The 21,114-nt window shown below is 46.4% G+C and overlaps 1 protein-coding gene across 3 annotated transcripts in view; it reads left to right on the forward strand.

The window, feature by feature from the left end:
* The first annotated feature begins 1,762 nt into the window (after positions 1-1,762).
* Positions 1,763-21,114, forward strand: part of LOC311342098 (unconventional myosin-Ic-like) — a 68,757-nt gene continuing 49,405 nt past the window's right edge. The window contains exons 1-2 of one of the 3 annotated variants that reach the window (XM_084466931.1): positions 1,763-1,876; positions 2,036-2,275. In XM_084466931.1, the coding sequence (XP_084323057.1) occupies positions 2,189-2,275 (87 nt within the window). In that variant the 5' untranslated portion in view covers positions 1,763-1,876; positions 2,036-2,188. Of the gene's footprint in view, positions 1,877-2,035; positions 2,276-4,234; positions 4,526-21,114 lie in introns of those variants that run through there. The other 2 variants (XM_084466932.1, XM_084466933.1) reach the window with 2 other exon arrangements.

Here is a 21,114-nt window from a genome sequence, read left to right on the forward strand (position 1 = left end):
TTTGAAACCAGGTCCCAGGGTGAGAAAGAGACAAATGGCCCCCTGCGTTTTGGTGTTGGGGTTCGTGTGGAGGCCAGGTACGCAAACCATGACGTCATCGCCCCCCACACCAGGTGGCAACGTTAGATTTCCGTCTGATTAGTTTTGTTTGATTTGTATTATTTTTGTAGCTTTAAATACAGCCCCTTGGTTCATTTAATGACTAACTGTACATTAAAAAGTATTTTCTGCTCAATCTACAAGGTTTAACAACTGCTGTCTCCTCCTGGACTGTATGTTTGTATACAGGTTTGACGCCATGCTCCGCCTCCTCTTCTTCTTTTGGTGGAGAACCAGCGCCACACGGTGGCCTCGAATATGTAGATTAGATTATATTAGATTAGATAACTTTATTTATACCCAGAGGTAGATTTGGTGTACAGTTAAGTGAGATGGCTTTCTCCACACATGACAGACAAGACATATAAGACACAGTAAACATAATAAAATCACAGCAATAGTGAAAGTAAAGTGCATTAATGCATCCTATTGAATATCAGGGGTCGGAAAATAAAAAGTAAATCAATAACGTTTCTAAATGCGCTGAATGCAGCAGGGCTCCAGGGTGGGGGGGCTGTCTGGGGGGGGTCACCTGTGGACCAGGGCCTCCCAGCGGGCTCCTCATGGCCAGGATGTGAGTGGCTGTCTGCACATGTCCATTTTAAATCTTGATTTGCAGCAATGTACAGAAAGGTAACATAAGGCCTCTGACCTCTGAAACCTTAGACACTGTCACCATCTCTCCCTGCGTGCGTGCGTGCGTGCGTGCGTGTGTGCGTGCGTGCGTGCGTGCGTGCGTGCGTGCGTGCGTGCGTGTGTGCGTGCGTAACAGGAAACAGCCACTAGAACGCACGCCGTTTGTTGAGAAGCATGCAGTGCATACGCCTGTGTGTTTGTAAGGGAGTTCCTTCACACACACACACACACACACACACACACACACACACACACACACACACACACACACACACACAAACACAAACTCCTTTCCTAAATGGGTGTGCATAGCAAATGTCTCCGGCAGGATACGAGGTTTGAGAGGAGTTTGTGTGTGTGTGTGTGTGTGTGTGTGTGTGTGTGTGTGTGTGTGTGTGTGTGTGTGTGTGTGTGTGTGTGTGTGTGTGTGTTTTTATGCCTGGTGTATTGTACCCTTGCAACATCATCCATTACACCCTCGAGCAGACTGTTGGAAACATTAACACACGCCCACACACGCACACGCACACACGCACACACACACACGCACACACGGACACGCACGCACACGCACACACACATACATACACACATATATACACACATTGGTGCCACTCTGCCAGCTGTACTGGTATAACGTGGTTGTATTGTTTAGTGTCATAGTCCCATTGTTCAAGGAATTACCATCCTATAAGCTATTATTAACGTTGTGCAAATATCAATAAGATTGATGCATCGCCAAGAGATTTCCCTGTGTGTGTGTGTGTGTGTGTGTGTGTGTGTGTGTGTGTGAGTGAGACACACACACAGGCATGTGCACGCATCAACACACACACACACACACACACACACACACACACACACACACACACACACACACAGTCCATCTGGGCCCAGGCCCTGGTCAGCAGCCTCACTTCCTGTGTACTGATCCATGAGCGCGTTGACTTCCTCCGTGCGTGGAGGAGGAAGGTGGGGGTGCTGGGGGTCTGATGCTGGGGGGGGAAGGCGTCAGAGCGACTCTGGTCTCTAATGCAGGTGACACCCTTCTGCTAAGAGCACAGCCCTCCCAGAAAGAAACAAAATAAAGAACAGCGACCGGCCCTGCTGCGCGTTCTCCCACGCTGAAGAAGAGCCTCAGGTAACGTTTGCCAGCAGCTTATTGTCTGTTTTGAAAACAGACCTGTGGCTTTTCCTTTTGTTTCGTTGGTGTTACTAAAGCTTGTGTGTGTGTGTGTGTGTGTGTGTGTGTGTGTGTGTGTGTGTGTGTGTGTGTGTGTGTGTGTGTGATTTCTGTTAGGAGTCGTGTCGTGTTCTGACCTGAGGGCCAATGAGAAGCCATCGGGGAAAGTGTTGATAATATTTGGGAGATAAAGCAGCACATCAGGACTGACAGACGGACGGACAAAACAGCTGAGCACTGAGAGAGAGAGAGAGAGAGAGAGAAAGAGATATGATGGAACTGAAGATCCAGCTCATCCCCACGGGGGAGATCATCCTCTCTCCGTGCAATGGAGAAAGCTACTGTCATAACTGCAAGGTTAGCACACACACACACACACACACACACACAAGCTACCTTCTTTAGTAACTTTATAAAGTCTGCAAGCCAATATTTGTATTTTTTTTTTCCCACCATTATTGTGCATCATGTATGTTTTGCTCAACATGTTAACTGTCACTGTGATGTATTTGGCGTCAGACCCAGGCCTCGTATAGAGAGGCTCCTGGTTCTAGAGCTGGTTCTAACACCACTACTGGTTTGATAGTGTTTGTGTGTATGGATCTGGTTCTAACACCACTACTGGTTTGATAGTGTTTGTGTGTATGGATCTGGTTCTAACACCACTACTGGTTTGATAGTGTTTGTGTGTATGGATCTGGTTCTAATACCACTACTGGTTTGATAGTGTTTGTGTGTATGGATCTGTGTGAGCCAGCATCTGTATGTCACAAATGTGACATCATATATATATGTGACTATAATAGTACGATGGAGGATTTGTCAAGTGTCAGCAAGGCTGATGCCTGCGAGATATGATTTGGTCTTTGATGTCGATTTAAGGATTGTGCTGCACTTCTAAATATGCCCCTTAAAGACTGATCTGAGTGATGTGACACCAGGGTGACTGTGACTCCACAGGGACAGACGTGTATTGAGTTCATTCTGATGCAGAAAGCGCCCTCTCTCAGGGGATCGATCTGCCGTTGGATTAGTAGCGTGAGTTCAGAGTTTAGGAGACGGAGTCAGCATGTTGGGCGGTGTGTGTGTGATAACGGCTGCCATGGGAGGTGGCGGTGGAGGAGGGCTGAGCTGCTGTACTGGAGCTGGACGGGAGGAAGTGACAAAAGCATTCCGCAAAGACCCGCTCCCTCCCCCTCGCACGCATTCCACAAAGGTCACATCACCCTGGTCCGCTTAGTGTGTGTGTGTGTGTGTGTGTGCGTGCACGTGTGTGTGTTCATGCACGTTGGTGCCCAGGGAATGTTGAGGACCCTGTGTGTGTGTGTGTGTGTGTGTGTGTGTGTGTGTGTGTGTGTGTGTGTGTGTGTGTGTGTGTGTGTGTTAGAGAGCGAGGGGCGGGGCAATTGTACCTGGTGTTAGATAGAGGAACTGTGTGTGTGTGTGTGTGTGTGTGTGTGTGTTCAGAGGATTGATGTCTGTTAGGGGCTTCCGAAACCGAATGTGGGGCTTGATTGATCACTCCCCCTTGTGGCAGCACATCCGCATGACATGCTACGTCAGCAGCATAAGGTCACCTTCACATGTGTTATAAAGCCCATGTGAAACAGGCCCAGAGGTAATAGTAGAGGCGACTCATGACGTCAACTATGGCCACTGTTATGGGTACAAACTTATTAGCTTATTAATTCATTCATAATTCACACCTGTGTTCGCCTGTGTACTGTACACCTATTATAAAGGCCTGTTTTTTCACGAGTTGTGCTAAAGTTTAGTTTTTTTTGTTACCTCGACTGGTTATTCATTCATTTCTTTAACAGCAGGAGTTGTAACACCCACGACTGTTAAACCAAACGATGATTGTATAAGCGGTTCCTTTGACAGGAGTTAACTTATCTCTGGCTAACGCATTGCTTGCGAGTGCCGCACCTTAAACCACTTTGGTTGAGACGCAGTGGCCTCATGTGCAGTGGACACATGTGCACAGCAGGGGGTATGAGAGCTCCGTGGAACCACAGAGCCAGCATGCCGCTTCCAGCTCGGCTCCAGTTTGAATGTTATTCTGCAAGTACACAGATGTGAAAGTAGGTTCAGTACAACTTTGTGGACGTTTAAAGGTGTTCATCAATGTGTAGAAGGTTGGCGTGTGATAGCTCTTCAGATGCTTTATGTCAGCTTATCCAGTCTACTAGGTATGAGTGCAGTGGTCACAATAAGGCGTGATCCTAAATGGCTGATTTGCACTTCCTGGTAGGACTGCTCATGGTGGAGTGTTGCCCAATATGAGATGTTGACCCATACAGCCAACACTGACTTCACACGCCGCACTGATAGGGATCCAATCACCAAGCAATCCTCTTTACCTCCACTGGTCTGCATGCTGGGAGGGCTCGGGACTCGCCGACCGACCGACAGAAGTTACTGACACACGGACAGGACAGACTGAATCCAGATCGGGATACATTGCGTGTGTTGGGAGCACTAGAGCAGTGGTACCGGTGAGAGAGAAGAACCGGAGGAGATCCGGAGCTAGAGCAGTGGTACCGGTGAGTGAGAAGAACCGAGCGACCCGGAGCGGCTGTGGAGGTGTACTCGGGCTGTCTGAAGGTACGCCGTTAACGGGACCGTGTCGCGGTTCGACCGGCCGGACGGGTCTTCGTGACGCTTCCCCCAGTCGTGTTACATCTGTTCCTGCTCGGGAAAAACTTTTTTCTTGCAGTTTATGTTGGTATTGTATAAGGGGTTCGGCGCGTACGCTGGCCGGTTTAGGTGAGGCCAGCGCATGGAGGTCTGGGGAGAGCTTTCGGTGGGTCGGAGGCTCCACGTTTCAACACCGGTCACCGGCCGCACTACAGTCCGGAATCACGGCCTGACAGTCGGCCCGGGATGCTATGAACTTCTGACCAGTTACTGATTGATGTTAGCCTACAACTATAGCATGAAGTCGGCAGGATATGTCTGGATCTACGAGGAGCCGCATGTCAGTCTGATGACACCCAGACATGTGTCATTAACACCGACACATGTCTACAACAGTGGGCACTGAATACAATAGGAAATGGGTTATTAAGCCCGAACCAGAAACTAGGGTTAGGCCTAACCCTTTCACAGCAGAAAGGGCAGGAGAAGTTATTAAATGAATACTACTTACTATAATGAATCATGTCTATGATGAGCAGTCATTGGTTGGATTGAGGGACATTTGATTTGTCACTTCGGGGGTTAAATGATCTAGCTCTGTCAATAATTCCACGGTGACGAAACATCAATAACGCACCATGTTTGTACAATAACATGGGTCCACGTTTTCTTTAATATAAATTCATACATTGAACTGAATTCTGAGCCGACCCTGTTGTTTGCCTTTTTGTTTGGCTGCTGCTTCAACATACATTGTTGGCTGCTGGAGGGCAAATAGCTTCTCTGTGAAAGGCCGGGCCCCAGAGTCCTGTCCCTTATTACATGGCCTGTGTGTTGGTTCATGTCGCTGTTTAGTGATGTCTAGTTAAGCTGCTTAAATGATTGGTTGCTGGATGGGAGTGTGATTATGCCCTGAGCCCTACGATGAGCTGTCCTAGATGGATTTCAACTGCCTTCCAAAGAATCAGTAAAAAACCTAGAAAGGTTTATACTAAGTGTATATTTAACCTAACGGCATAACAATGTAGCTTGGACGTTAGCCCAGATCAATATGTTTCTGTGTATGCATTGTTCCAGAGCAGATCTGGTGTCTGCTCTCCAGTGTAGGTTGCCATAGCTACCCAAGCTAAATTTTCCACTGAGGGTTATTTTCCCTCAGCCCTTAGAAAAACAAAGTTGTGCAGCGGCCTAGCGGCGGGCGGACAGACAGTCGGTGACAGCAGAGAATAGTTGAATAAAGAGATTAGTTTGGGTTGAGGTATTCTCCCCAGCACCCTCTCCCAGACCTCCTCATTCACTGTGTTTACTTAACTTATCTGTTCTTATCACATACCACTCCGAGACGTGTACTGGTTCGTTTGCCAGATGGTTATGGGATGTCTGTGCATTCTGCTGGGGAGAATTCCTCTGGCTTTGACTCCAGAGCTCATTCCTGCTAGAGATGTTTAGATATGTTGGATCTTACTGATATTGGTTGTTGTTTGAATGATATCAATGTGACAATACACAGGTTATTAAAAGTTAGTATCCCATTTTGGAGACTTGGTTTTGTGTTTTGTGTGTGGGTGGAGGATACACCTGCAACTCATAGGCATCTGAGTGTTAACCATCCCCATGGCAACAGGAACCCCACCTGAAAACACGCACTCACACACATGCTCACGCACACACATTTTTGTGTCTGACCTTGAGCGTGTGTGTGAGTGTGTGAACCCAACCTGCAAACACGAACCTCGCCCACAGGAAGTGTTTGATTGTGGTTTTCATAACCCACCACTCACCTTGTTCCACACACACACACACACACACACACACACACACACACACACACACACACACACACACACACACACACACACACACACACACCCTAGCTACCACTAACCCTAACCCTAACCAGCTCCTGGGCTGCCGTCTGCTTCAGGAGGGCTCTGGATATGTCACAGCGTTTTGTTTTGATGTACACAAAAACCCTTCAGCTCTGAGTGTTGTGGGACTAGTGAACCGTACACAGAGAACGCAACAGCAGATACTTGGAAAACTTAGCGGCAATATTTCTCTGTCTGAAGTGGAACCATGAGATAGCCTGTCAGTCCTCCACGCCTGTAGCACAGCGCTTCTACTGGCCTCTGCCACCCTACACTGATAGCAGCAGGCAGAGATACGCCACTAGACTCCAGGGTGAGCCTGATAGGACTATGAAGGCCCTTAGCAACCACAGAGTTCAAAGTTCATGTATGGCATGGAGCACTAGAATAGAGAGCAGGGTTATTATACATGTACTGTAACAGCAGCACTAGAGAACAGGGTTATTGTACATGTACTGTAACAGCAGCACTAGAGAACAGGGTTATTGTACATGTACTGTAACAGCAGCACTAGAGAACAGGGTTATTGTACATGTACTGTAACAGCAGCACTAGAGAACAGGGTTATTGTACATGTACTGTGACAGAGCAGCACTACAATAGAGGGCAGGGTTATTATACATATACTGTGTTACCTGTGACAAAGCAGCACTATTAGAGTAGATTTATAATACATGTCCTACTTGAACTGTATCAAAGAGGGATATTTTTTTTTCTCTAAAGAGGGAATGAATAACTCATATTAATCTTAAAAAACAAACATTAATACCCAAGCCAAGGGTTTTGAGTCCCATCTACACGACACAAGCATGTGCGGGTTTGTTTAGATGGACCAATTATGAGGTGTGGCTCACTGCATGGAATGGAAAGAGTAGGGGAGAGACGTTGAATTTGATTGGATGTGGACCTGAAGGGGCATTTCATGTTTTAGAAACCACAGAAATGGTGATTATGAGGATGATATCAGATTTGAGTGTGAGTGGTGAGCTCCCCTAGCTATAGGCTATCACATCATACTCCCGCCTCTCGCCACACCCACAAGTTTGCATCTTGTTTTCGTGGCGAACGCTTGTGACCTTTACAAGCGTTAGCGTCTGTCAGACCTAATGCCCGACCATTCACCACCGGTTCTATGTACAGTGCAGCTGCCATTATAATGTAGGACATAGTTTGAACCTCATGTGGGGGGGGCTTGAGGTCACATATGGCGCGTTTCCACCAGCGGGTGAGCATAGGCCCAGCACGCCGTGGCCCAGTAGTGAAGCTCCGTTTGGCCCAGCTCGGTTACGGCTCGAGTTTCCCCCACCGACAGTACCCTTATGGTGGGCGGGGTTTAAGACAGTACCCTTATGGTGGGCGGGGTTTAAGACAGTACCCTTATGGTGGGCGGGGTTTAAGACAGTACCCTTATGGTGGGCGGGGTTTAAGACAGTACCCTTATGGTGGGCGGGGTTTAAGACAGTACCCTTATGGTGGGCGGGGTTTAAGACAGTACCCTTATGGTGGGCGGGGTTTAAGACAGTACCCTTATGGTGGGCGGGGTTTAAGACTACCCTTATGGTGGGCGGGGTTTAAGACAGTACCCTTATGGTGGGCGGGGTTTAAGACAGTACCCTTATGGTGGGCGGGGTTTAAGACAGTACCCTTATGGTGGGCGGGGTTTAAGACAGTACCCTTATGGTGGGCGGGGTTTAAGACAGTACCCTTATGGTGGGCGGGGTTTAAGACAGTACCCTTATGGTGGGCGGGGTTTAAGACAGTACCCTTATGGTGGGCGGGGTTTAAGACAGTACCCTTATGGTGGGCGGGGTTTAAGACAGTACCCATATGGTGGGCGGGGTTTAAGCCGCAGCAGCTACGTTAGCATCGTGACCTCATAGCAGCCCGACACAGTGTAGCCTGCTAATAAATCCAAGGAAAAAGAAAATAAACGTCCAAGAAGGACGGCAAACTTTTGTTCGACATTTTCTACAATAAACAAAGCTTTCGCCGTTGTCCAGAAATACCTCGGGTACCGCGGGTACTGTGTTTATTTGTTATTATCCCCCTGTCACACGGAAGGGACGATTCTGTCGACCAATCAACAGACGGTGTGTGTAGCTCCAACTTGTTCTGTTGACCAATGAACGGAGGGCATGTGTAGCTCTAACTTGTTGGCACCCTTTCAGACGGCTCGGTACCCCAGCGGAGGAGTACTGAGAGACGAGTACGGCTCATCAAGGCTTAGTCCGGACCCCGCCCACTTTTGGTGGTGGAAACACTCTTCATACCGTACTGAACCGCACCCCCCCGTGGAAACGCACCATTGGTGTTGAAAGGGTCTGGGAGGCAGTCTGCTGAGAAGCATGAAGAAACAGTGTATAAATCCAGAGAATGGTGGCGCTACCTCTAAATGAACCGCTGTGGTTTAGTTTGTTTCCACGAGAGACGCCGCCACTACCCAGAGCCAAAGTTAGCCCTGAGAGAGCACGAGACGAGAGAGACGACTCTTCCTGGTTTATCCTTAAGACTCTAGGCGTGCCCAATCCCACAGTGTTTCTACGTTGCTTTTATTTATTTATTTATTTAATTGGAATAACCTTTTTGGAGAACCATCAAACTCATACATGGCCAACATGGCAGAAGTCATTTCACCACAGTGTGTGGTGTATTCACTCCATTGGACTTTACCAGATGAGTGTGAACTTTAGAGTGAGAGCAGGGAGTTTGATCAGCAATGAGTGAACGCTCAAGGACATATGATGTTACTTTGAGATAGGGCAGAGTGCTGTGTTGATCTTGTATTGTTTTAATAATGAGATATCGTCTTCAATGGGTACTTCCAGGGGGGGTTTATGCTAGGTAAGTGGCATGAAAATGAATGACCTGTCTTCAAAATTCTCCCTTTATTTCAGGATTCAATGTTGTCTGCTGTCACTGAGGCTGGTAACGCCTCACGTTGTCCATGACGGCGTCTCTCCTTTAAAGAACCCCAAAGAAGAGTTGTAGGCTCCTCTGCTTCCTACCTTATGTCAGTATGGTGACCTCTTGTTCCACTGCTGCAGTAATTGTGGTTACACTAGCTAAGCATAGTAGCTGGTTGGATCCGGGCTCGGCCTCGCTGAGTGTTTAGGTATCCCTGAGCGAGACACCTCACCGTAGCTCCTCCCAACGAGCTGGCTGTCGCCTGGCATGGCTGACACCGCCGAATGTGTGTGTGTGAACGGCTCAATGTTAGGCAATAATTGTAAGTGGTCTGAGTGACGACTGGTTAGAAAAGCACGGCATAAATGCAATCCATTTACCATTGTGGTTAACCTCTTAACAGACTGACTCACAGCAACACCGCTACAGGCGTGGCCCTGGAAGACAGCTGTGAGACACTAAGGTGTAAAACCGGAAGAGAGATAAAGAGAGAGAATATTTATCTTAGTTTATTCATTGACTTATTTGACAAGGAAGTTGTACTTTGAAGGTTCACTGCAGGTTTTCTGTTAAGAGCGCAGCAGTAGAAGGGATGTGTTTTAGTGCAGCCAAAAGTCTAGAATTCAGTTTAGAAATTCATTAAATAAGAGTTTAGGGAATGAAGAGAGGAGGCTGTTGACTCTGTGTGCATGCATGTGTAAAGGAGAAGGGCTCCTGGAGACACGTCAACATACTGAGATCAGTTAGATAAGGACCAGTATAGTGCGTGTTTGATCCTGTCCCTCAGCCTTCTGTACCTCCCCACTCACACACACACACACACCTCCCCACACACACACACACACCTCCCCACTCACACACACACCTCCCCACTCACACACACACACCTCCCCACTCACACACACACCTCCCCACTCACACACACCTACCTCACCATACACTAACAATCAAGCTGACCATATCGCCCTGGCCGTGATCAAAGGCGGTGTTCGAGCCAAACCACGTGTATGGTTTGGGTTGCCATGATACACTGCAGCCACCGCCCGGCGCTCTGGCCTCCTGTCTGTCCGCACCGCGGGGGAACAGACACTGGAGCAGAGAAAAAGCATCAAACTAGAGCAAACGGCCTTTCAAAGACAGTGCTTCAGAAAGTGAGACGTTTCTATCACACACCAAAAGGACAAATATGGTTAAAAATATTAATTTCACGTCATCACAAGCAGATTAAAATTTGAATGCATTCCTCCGGGCCCGGCCTATTCTGAGCACTTCATCTAAGCAGCCCCCCGCCCCACCCCCACCCCGCCCAGCACAGCCGCTGGGTGATATGCTGAGTGTGGGAAAGGAGGGAGAGAGAGAGCAGTCCGCAGTTTTTTTAAAGAAGACAGTTGGCTCGAACAACTGCTTGTCAGAAGCCGGCTGCAGTTGGCAGCGTCTGGCTGTTGTTGGGGCGTTGTCGTCGGGGTAGTGGGGGCCGCGGGCATGTTCCGGCAAAGCCCAGGGCCACGGCGAGAGAGAGTCTCCTTTACTCTTACTGTTGAGTAACTGTCTGGCAACAGTTGCAGGTCGTGGAAATGCTGAAATAGCCGTAGCTAGCCGTAGCTAGCTGTCATAGCTGTAGCTTCAGCTATAGGGCTCATCATGTGAACAAAAGCATCAAGAACATTACGTAATGCCCTTTTATTTCTATGTGTGTGTGAATCAAGATTCAATACTTGAATTGCCATACAACGTAAGTTGTTAGGAATTTGCTGCAGTGTGCTTTACAATACAACAACAAGACAAACACCATACAAAAATAGTAGCCAAAGAGCTAAAGGCACAAAAATACATAAGACATAGTACATACATCATTCATTCATATGTTCACGGCTCGTCCCTACATGGCCAAGAGGAAGTTCACCTAAAGTGCATGTTTTAAGTGCGATTCCAAAAGTGCAACTGTAGCAGGATGAAGCTGATGTGAAATAAAAAATATAATACTGCGGCACAGTGGCATAAATACAGTTTAAAACATATTGCTTCCATAAGGTATTGATGCAGGGATGGAGCGCTATTTAGCGATCTAATTGCACTACAGAGAAAAGGAGAGGTCTTTGTTTTAGCAGCCCTCAGCCTTCTTCCTGAGGGGAGAACCTAAGGAGATGGTTGGCAGGATGAGTTACGTCCAGCAGGATGCTCATGCCCTTTCGTTGCATGTGGGCCTTGTAGATTTCTGAAAAGGGGGTGAGTTTGCAACCTATGATCTTCTCGGCTGTGTGAGCTATTCTGTCTAGGAGTTTCCATACCAGACAGTATGGAAACTCCACTGTCCACAACAGGCCACAGCTAGACAGGACAGCTCCCACAGCCCAGAAGTGAATGTGTATGCATTCAAAATAGTTCCTTCGATCTGTGGACATTTAGATGTGGTTGTCAGCTGTGGTTGGGTCCCTCCCCCCCCCCCCCCTGAGGAGAGGCCGGAGGAACAGGGGCTGCTGGGTAATGGTGTCATGGCGCTGTTGGGTAATGGTCTGATGGGACAGGTGCAAATAAGAAAACAAACCCCAGAGACGTCTCGAACAACACAAGTGGCCGCCTGGGTAAACACGCAGCGGGAACAACTTGGGCAACATCTCTAGCCACAACTATTTCGTTTTCTCATGGCTCATTTGTTAGGGTTAGTGTGTTATTAATAGCCAATCAGAAAGGAGGAAGTGCTTAGTATAAACAGGAAATTCAGTGTTGTTGATATCCAGTCACTGTAGCACTAGCGCGGCTCTGATGCAGTAACTGGGCCACACATGGTCTGGAGGAAGTACACGTCAGCGCTGCACCCAAAAGATGTAGCAGTCATACAACGGAGTCGTCGGGTTAATGTCTCAGACTTATTCCACTTTCTGGCTATTGTATTCTCCACACACTGGCAGAAATACATATGAATGTGTGGGGGGGACAAGGCTTGTTCTGCATGTACTATTGATAATGTTCTTCTGAAATGATGTCAGGCTTCAGCCAGATAGCTCAACCGTGCAGCCTTCAGCTTCAAACATCTTCTGTGTTAATGGAGATGTTATAGTTGCAACACCCTTATCTGTGTTCTTTATTTCACAATACACAGATGTACAAATGTCTAGTTGTTTATTATACGATAGCGGTTGAGAGAAACTCCCAATGATATAAGTGGATGAAGTCCCTCCCTGGCCCCGCCCTCAGCTGCACGCGGCCAGCTCCACCTACAGGTTGATCAGTCTGTCTCCTTCAGCAGTTGAACGAGGTGAGGGTCAGTTAAACAACACAGACCTTTACACATGAATCCTAAATGGGACTGGAGGATGGTCAATGGATCAGTGTGTGAGGAGGGCTGAACCATTTGTGGAAATAATCAAATTGCAATTATTTCAAGCAATATTGTGATTGCGATTTAGTATGTGATTTATCTTTGTAAAGTTCCTAATGTTCTGTATTATTCACTAAACAACCAATAAATCATTCTATAGTACGACCAACACAATATTGGAAGCAGTCAACATATAAGCTGCTCTTTCCTTTAGGCTTATGTGTTGAGATGAATTGATAAATATCATCGTAATTTAAAGGGATAGTTCAGGATTTTGGACATCTGGTCTCATTTCCAAGTGAGCCAGTGTGTTATTTATCATTGGAGACCGTTTTCAACACTTTTCATTCAGTCCTTCTAGTTGCAGAAATCGCTGGTGCTAGGCTAGCGCAAGTCGAGGGGAACTGCTAGCCTGCCAATAATAGCAGTTTTACCCACTCCCGAGGCAAACCAATTATAATGCCCGGCTATCGATGTAAATGTCTGTGTTGATAGAATAGTGTGAGAAATAAACTTACCCTTGCATCGCATTGCATTTAGTTTAGTTTAGAGTGCTTCTCTGTTTACCTTCTGCTGTAATGAATTGGTTGCTACACCAGAGCAAAGTGAAATTCCACCGCTGCTGAGAAAGTAGTCCCCCAAAATGTAATGTGATCATTGCGATACAAGGATAGTTTTATTTCTAATATTATTTTATCAACACAGACATTTTCATCGAAAGTCGGGCGTTATAATTGGTTTGCATCGGGTGTACTTTGGAGTGGGTAAAACTGTTTTCATTGGCAGGCTAGCAGTTCCCCTCGACTTGCGCTAGCCTAGCACCAGCGATTTCTGCAACTAGAAGGACTGAATGAAAAGTGTTGAAAACGGTTTCCAATGATAAATAACACACTGGCTCACTTGGAAATGAGATCCGATGTCCAAAATCCTGAACTACCCCTTTAACTATTGAATTGTAAAAGAAAAATAAATACAAATGCGTTCTATTACATGGCGATGTTGGTTTGAATTAGATTAATGGTTCAGCCCTCTTGAATGTCCCCTTGGGAAAAGTATCTAGCTATCTATTTATCTAGAGGTGAGCTCTATCTATTTATCTAGAGGTGAGATCTATCTATTTATCTAGAGGTGAGCTCTATCTATTTATCTAGAGGTGAGATCTATCTATTTATCTAGAGGTGAGCTCTATCTATTTATCTAGAGGTGAGCTCTATCTATTTATCTAGAGGTGAGATCTATCTATTTATCTAGAGGTGAGATCTATCTATCTATCTAGAGGTGAGCTCTATCTATTTATCTAGAGGTGAGCGCTATCTATTTATCTAGAGGTGAGCTCTATCTATTTATCTAGAGGTGAGCTCTATCTATTTATCTAGAGGTGAGCTCTATCTATTTATCTAGAGGTGAGCTCTATCTATTTATCTAGAGGTGAGCTCTCTACGACTCCTAGCCTGCATGATGTGGTGCAGACGGCCTGCACTGGATCTGGAGGCAGCAGGCGGGGCCTATGGCAGCAGGCGGGGCCTATGGCAGCAGGCGGGGCCTATGGCAGCAGGAGGGGCCTATGGCAGCAGGCGGGGCCTATGGCAGGGCAGCAGGCGGGGCCTATGGCAGCAGGCGGGGCCTATGGCAGCAGGCGGGGCCTATGGCAGGGCAGCAGGCGGGGCCTATGGCAGCAGGCGGGGCCTATGGCAGCAGGCGGGGCCTATGGCAGGGCAGCAGGGCCTATGGCAGCAGGCCCTAATAAGAGTGTGCGGGGTGTGTATAAATAATATCAGGATCACACCAGCAGCCAAATGGAAGAGACGGACAGACAGTAAGACGTGCATATATAGGGACAGACAGACAGGTCCCACTGACACACGGAAGAGAGGGTGAGGAGCAGAGAGTGTCTGTGGAGGAGGGGGAGATGTGTGGAGGAGGGGGAGATGTGTGGAGGAGGGGGAGATGTGTGGAGGAGGGGGAGATGTGTGGAGGAGGGGGAGATGTGTGGAGGAGGGGGAGATGTGTGGGTCGGGGGGTCTCCACTATCTAGCAGATAGGAATGTTATGACCTCCCCCAGTCGCAAGTCACCACCTGCCCCTGTTTTCAAACAAGCTGTCTCCCTATGGGAAAATGAGTCTGTGTGTGTGTTTGGGCATGTGTGTGTTTGTGTGCATGTGTGTGTTTGTGTGCATGTGTGTGTTTGTGTGCATGTGTGTGTTTGTGTGCCCACAGGTTATTGCATGCATGTTCTTGCCGTGTTACTATATAACTAGTCCAGTGAACTTATTTTATATAGCACATTCCATACACAATGCAGAGCCAATGTGTTTCACATAAAAACATACAATAAAATAAAACAGGATTAAAAGACGCTTAACAATTGAATTTAAAATGAATAGATTAGAATTTAGTAGGTTAACATTGCATTATAATTCAGCAGAACGAAGGTGACATAAACGTTCTCAACCTTGATTCTTCTCCTCAGAGCTTCAGTTTGCTCAAGCTACAGTATGTGTTGAATCCTGCTCCTCCAGGTTTGATTTTGACTCTGGGAACCAGTAGCTGACTAGTGTCGGGTCTAGAGGGTCCACAGAAGCCTTTCAGTGACTGTGGCCCTAAAGCAGTCAGCGATCTGTAGGTGAGCCCATGCAGGGATTGGAGAATTGTTGTGCTGTGTTCAAATGTTTTGTTCTTCATTAGAACTCTAGCTTCTGCGTTGTGATCAAGCTGTAGCTGCTAAGAAAGAGACCGTTACAATAACCTAACTAATGCATGGACCAGATCTGGTGTTTTTTTTTTTTTTTCCTGTGATGCTAGTCCGATTTTATCACTGACTTGATGGCTTTTGATTGATGATTTCAGATCTGAATCCGTAATAACAACAGGATTTCTGGCTTGGTTGTTGTTTTTTAAGGAGAGGGACTCAAGGTGTAGGCCAGCTTTCAGTCTCTCATCTTTGGCACCGAAAACTATTATCTCAGTTTTCCCCTCCAGTCGTTGCCCTGCTCAATGCACTGTCCCAGCGGACCTACAGGAGTACAGCTAGGGCTGTATGGATCCCTGTGAGTCTGCATAACAATGGTAAACAATGCTGTTATTTTGCATGATTAGGCGTAGTGGGAGAAAGTAGAGGTTGAATAAAGATGGTCCTAGGCTTGAGCCTTGAGGGAGTCTAAACGTTGGTAAGTTCAGATACGTAGTTAGAAAAGTAGTTTCTTTCTTGAAGATATGACCTAACTCACTTTAATACTGGGCCAGAAAGCCCAAGCCAATTCTCCAGTCTGACCAAAAGTACTGAATGGTCAACAGTGTGGAAGGAGTCTGTGAAGACGAATCTCATCTAAATCCTGACTGGAAGTTGTCCTCGCAGCTCGTTGAGGCTAAGAAATGATGAAGGTGCTGGAGGACAGGAGGACAGTGTGGGAGTCTATAATATTCAATCGTGTTATCATTTCCACCTTACTTCTAATAAACGTGGGGATCAAACATTTATGTTTGAATATGATATATTGATGGCTTGTCTAATACCTTCAATGCTGTCAAAAAAAGGAGGCAAAGCAGAGCACAGAGTTCTTGGCACTATGGTCATTGGAATCATCCATTAGGATTAGTACACACACATCAGTTTAAGTTACGTTTCTCTCTCTCTGTCTAGCTTAGTTACATAGACTGGCTCTGGCTCTCACGACTCCTCCCTCAGCCCTCATTCTCTCCCTTCATTATGCCTCGCTCTGCTTTCCACCGCCTACATGGTTTGCATTCTTGAGCTCTGACATCACAGCTGCCTCCGACCTCTCTGCACTCATTTATATAAAGACCTTTCTCTTGCCCGCCCTGTTTCCCTTTGCACTCTTTCCTCCTGTCTGAGTGAGAGGTCTCAGGTAAGGCAGTGGGAATGTCAGCCTGGTGTAGGGTCGTCCAACGCGCTTCTCAAGAAGAACAACCATTCTTGCCTTGGCTTGAATGCCAGTTCTAGGGTGAGGTCAAAGTTCATGAAGTAGATACAGGTTATGCTAAGCAACACACTACCAACCCCCCATTGTTATTATAGTCTGAGATCTGGGCAACATCAGGATGGAAGGTCTTAGGGGTGTGTGTGTGTGTGTGTGTGTTGTACCTGCTTTAAATGCTCTTCTGTCTTATCTTCTCTCTCGTTTTTATATATACCCACCAATCTGATTTCAAATACATAATGTTCAAGTTCAAGTTGGTTTTATTGTCATATGTATTTAGTAAGCCTACAATACAATGAAATGCATTTTGCCCCGCCACTCACATGCAGTATAACAGACAAGGAGACATATAGCAGACAAAAACAGACATAAAGTGCATAGTGCAAGACAGTAATGGCTAGTATTAATTGTATATTCTGAAACAGAAAGACAAACCAATATTTGTATGGCTGTATCGAGTGAATGTTTGGTATTTTACTTGAGAACTGACTAAAACAACCAGTTTGGTATGTATTGTATCAGTATCTATTGGGAATAGCATTGAATGGCTGAAGATGAACTAAGGCTCAGATAGAGTGAATACATTTAGTCTATATACCTCCATCAAGGATAAGGGTTATACTTATGAACATTCTGTTCTTTACATCTGAAGCTGAAGGATATATATATATATATATATATATATATATATATATATAAATATCTTAGTGTTTTATTTGATTTTGCCTCGCTGTGCTAACACATCTCTAGGCTGATGACGTATTGCTCAGTTCGCCGACCTTAGTGCTTTCCAGCATTGTTAAGTCAGGCTTATAGGGCGTGTTCAGAGCAAAGTCCCTCACTCCCACTATTGTATGTTGTACGTCCTGGCACTTAATGTACGCACTTAATGTACATTGTATTTATTCATACTACTTAATTGTGTAGCGTCTGCAGTAGCTAGCTATCACTGCTGTATACGGGGAATGGGGTTAGCCTGCTATTGTTAGTACTTGCACTTTGGGCTATGAACATCTTTACTGTACCGACGGCGATATATTGTTTCACTTCTTATGACAAATGTACTTATTGGTAGTCGCTTTGGATAAAAGCGTCTGCTAAATGCCCTGAATGTAGATTCAACTAACTTCCACACGCTCCACAAGGCACTGCTGTACGGTCAGATCACAGTAAGCGTACTGAGGGCTGTTTGTATGACCTGGTGTTTGGTACGGTGAGAACTGTTGAGCATTGGATGGCAGCTCTTTAGTCACAGAAATACCGTTAATAATATGTTATGGAAATGTTATCCTTTGTATAACTGACGGCGGCTCTATTCCAGTAAAGGCAGTCAATGAATTCATGTGTGAGAGTTGTGGGTCGTGCGGCAGAACCATGAACTTCCCCACGGTTTAAAACCAACAGGGAGGAAGTGAAAGAGGAGGGGGGGGAGAGATGGAGAGAAAAGAATGCAGGACAGGGAGGGAGAAACTTCCCACGGATGGAAGGTCACTGGAACTCCATTTATTAAAAAAAAAGAAATTGTGTCAAGGGTGGTTTTAAACCAGTGGCCACACCCACTTCTTCTTACATTTTAAACAACGCTCTGTGTCGTTACTATATGTGCCATGTTGCTCTCAGTGTGTGTGTGAATAAGAAAGTGTGTGGCTCACCATGAACTCATTCTTCAGGAGGAGGTCCGATGCTGACCAATCAGAGTGGATAGAGTCGTCCCTAAGGCCTGTGTGGTGGAGGCGTCCCTTAAGGGATGATTATGGTTCCACGTCGACACAACACACGGGGCTTTACGGCCCTGTGTGTGCTTGTGAAGCTAAGAGGTAGCCCACTGATCTTCATCAGAAGAGAACGGAAAACATTATTCAGACCTGACACTTGGCAATATTAATTGTTCACTACGAAAGTAGAGTAGCTGAAATGCTACCAAGACCCTTTCTGTAATTATAGAAAAATGTGTGCAAACGGAAGGTTAAAACTTCCCCCAGATGGCCTTCAAGCCATCAGAGCTCGGAGAGAAGCTGTCGGCACTTTGATGTGAAGCTGCTGGACGTTGGATGGGCATTAAGGAAGTGTTTGTTGGCAGTCTTTATGGAACATCATTATCTGCTTTTTGGAGCGATAAAAGTACAAAAGAAATTGCGGTATTGTAGTGTTAAGCTTTGAGGGCGATGTGCCAGAAAGGGGCGAGGTATTATGGGAGAAGAGGACAAAGCAGAGGTGGAGAGCAAGCAGTGACAAAAGCACATTTGATTGTTGGGGCGGAATGAAACGTGAATCCATTCAGTACAGATCAACATACTCAGATACAACGATTGTCAGTTCTATCATGAGCTGCTTTCAGACATACATTTAAGTCCTGATATTCTCCTGATGTATGTGTGAACAACATATCCTGACATAGAAAGTCTGTATTTCTTCGAAGTGGCATTGAGTGGCCCCCTGAATGATAATCAGCCTGTTGCCTTTTGTTCGGTGAATGGTTAAAAAATATGTAAAAAAATTAATCTAAATATATGATGCATTGTTGCAGCAACATTTAAGTGCCTCTGTGCTGTCTGCGGTCAAACCAAAACAAACTAGAGTGACAGCAGCCGCACTTAGCGAACTAAGATCCTACATCATATCCCGCCCCTTGCAAGCCCAACCCCCTAAACTGGTCTGAACGACATTGATGTACGCATATAAAGCATCAAGTCTGAATCACCCTCAGGGTTGAATCTCCTGATCTAAAAATCTAAGGTTGAAATCCTGACACTCTTTCGTGGTGCGGGCGTAACAAGACGACGGAGGAGATGAGGCAACAGGATGATTTGACGGTGGAAACACTGTCTTTAGCAGAGCAGTAGCACAGCATGAAGGCTTTGTCTCTTGTGCCAAACCTGGAAGGACTTTGGTAGTCCTGTAGAAATGAATTAACAAAAGAGTTGAGGCTTGATTAGACCATAAGTGGTTTTGATCATAATGTTTCAGGTTCTACAGTCTTTGGATGATATAAATATGACGTGCAGAGACTTTAACCAGCTCTTTGGTCAGAGCTTCTAATCATCACAACACAGTGAAAGCAGTGTCGCACCGGTGCCCCATTGAACTCTTTCCACAGCAGAGAGGGAGAGAGAGGGAGAGAGGGAGGGAGAGGGAGAGAGAGAGATTAGAATTTGATCTCCAACACATGCAATCATCCGCTCCACCCAACCCCGTTGTAATCTCTGCCGGAGGCTGCAGAGGGCGGTGCAGAGATGCTGTGTGCTCTACTCTGTGTGGCTGTTTCCCAATGTGGAGGAAGCATGCTCAACGCCCTTTTAAGGACGCCACGTCCCAGACCGCCGACCAGCACTGTTCCAATGTTGAGAACACTCGGAAATTCGCGCCCTTTTCGCGTCCTTTGTTTTTGAGAATTCCGAGATTTTTCAAGGATGCATCGATGCATCCTCAACGAGGCAAAATCCCCACAATCCTTTGCGTTCACATGCTGCGCGGGGCATTTAAAACATTGCTTTACACAAGTGAAGTTATTTGAACGTTTTCCGAAATATTTCGTGACGTATTGCTGTTTATAGATTAATCATGTAAATGTAAACAATTTAGCTTCAAAACCTGTTCGATTTTTTTTTTTCCTAACGTTTTTGCAACGTAATGATTGAACGTAATGAGGCTGTATTTTGCATGGATTGATTTGTTTTAATATGAACGTAGCTGTTGTTTAAACAAACTACTGTATCCAATAACAATTTCAACAATTAACATATAACAATATTTACCACTGGAGCAGTATTAAAAAGCGGAAGAGGAAGCGCTTCCACACTAGCAACTCGTTCCAAACTCCGAACGCTACAAACGCTAGCCAGCACTAAGCCTCCAGTTGAATGGCGGTCTGTTGGGGACGGCGAGGTGCCTGAAGATAAACCCATGGATGAGGAGGGGAGGATGTTTGTGTTGGTGGCTGTGTGGTGCCTGGGCGGTGGTTGGCCGTTGGGGATTTCAGTCTCTCAGACCCGACACCATGGAGTGTGTGTGGCTGTGTGGAGCGCCGTCTGAGCAGCTGTTTATTTTGAAGTCTTGGTCCGAGTGAGGGTGAAGCAGTGACAGTGATGAAGGCACATTTCAAATACAAATCGTTCGCTCACTGTTTCGCTAAGACGCAGCGACTGTCCTGGGACGAATCAAGCCCCCCTCCTTCACTCCCCGGAGGTCCACTGGCTCTAGAGAACCAGCTGCTGTGTGACAGTGCACGCTGGGTGAGTGTGCACGTGTCTACCTACACTAGAGGTTGGAGAGTGTGCACGTGTCTACCTACACTAGAGGTTGGAGAGTGTGCACGTGTCGACCTACACTAGAGGTTGGTGAGCGTGCACGTGTCTACCTACACTAGAGGTTGGTGAGCGTGCACGTGTCTACCTACACTAGAGGTTGGTGAGCGTGCACGTGTCTACCTACACTAGAGGTTGGTGAGCGTGCACGTGTCTACCTACACTAGAGGTTGGTGAGCGTGCACGTGTCGACCTACACTAGAGGTTGGTGAGCGTGCACGT

Source organism: Micromesistius poutassou (assembly GCF_964030765.1).
Source record: "Micromesistius poutassou genome assembly, chromosome: 4".
NCBI classification, from domain to species: domain Eukaryota; kingdom Metazoa; phylum Chordata; class Actinopteri; order Gadiformes; family Gadidae; genus Micromesistius; species Micromesistius poutassou.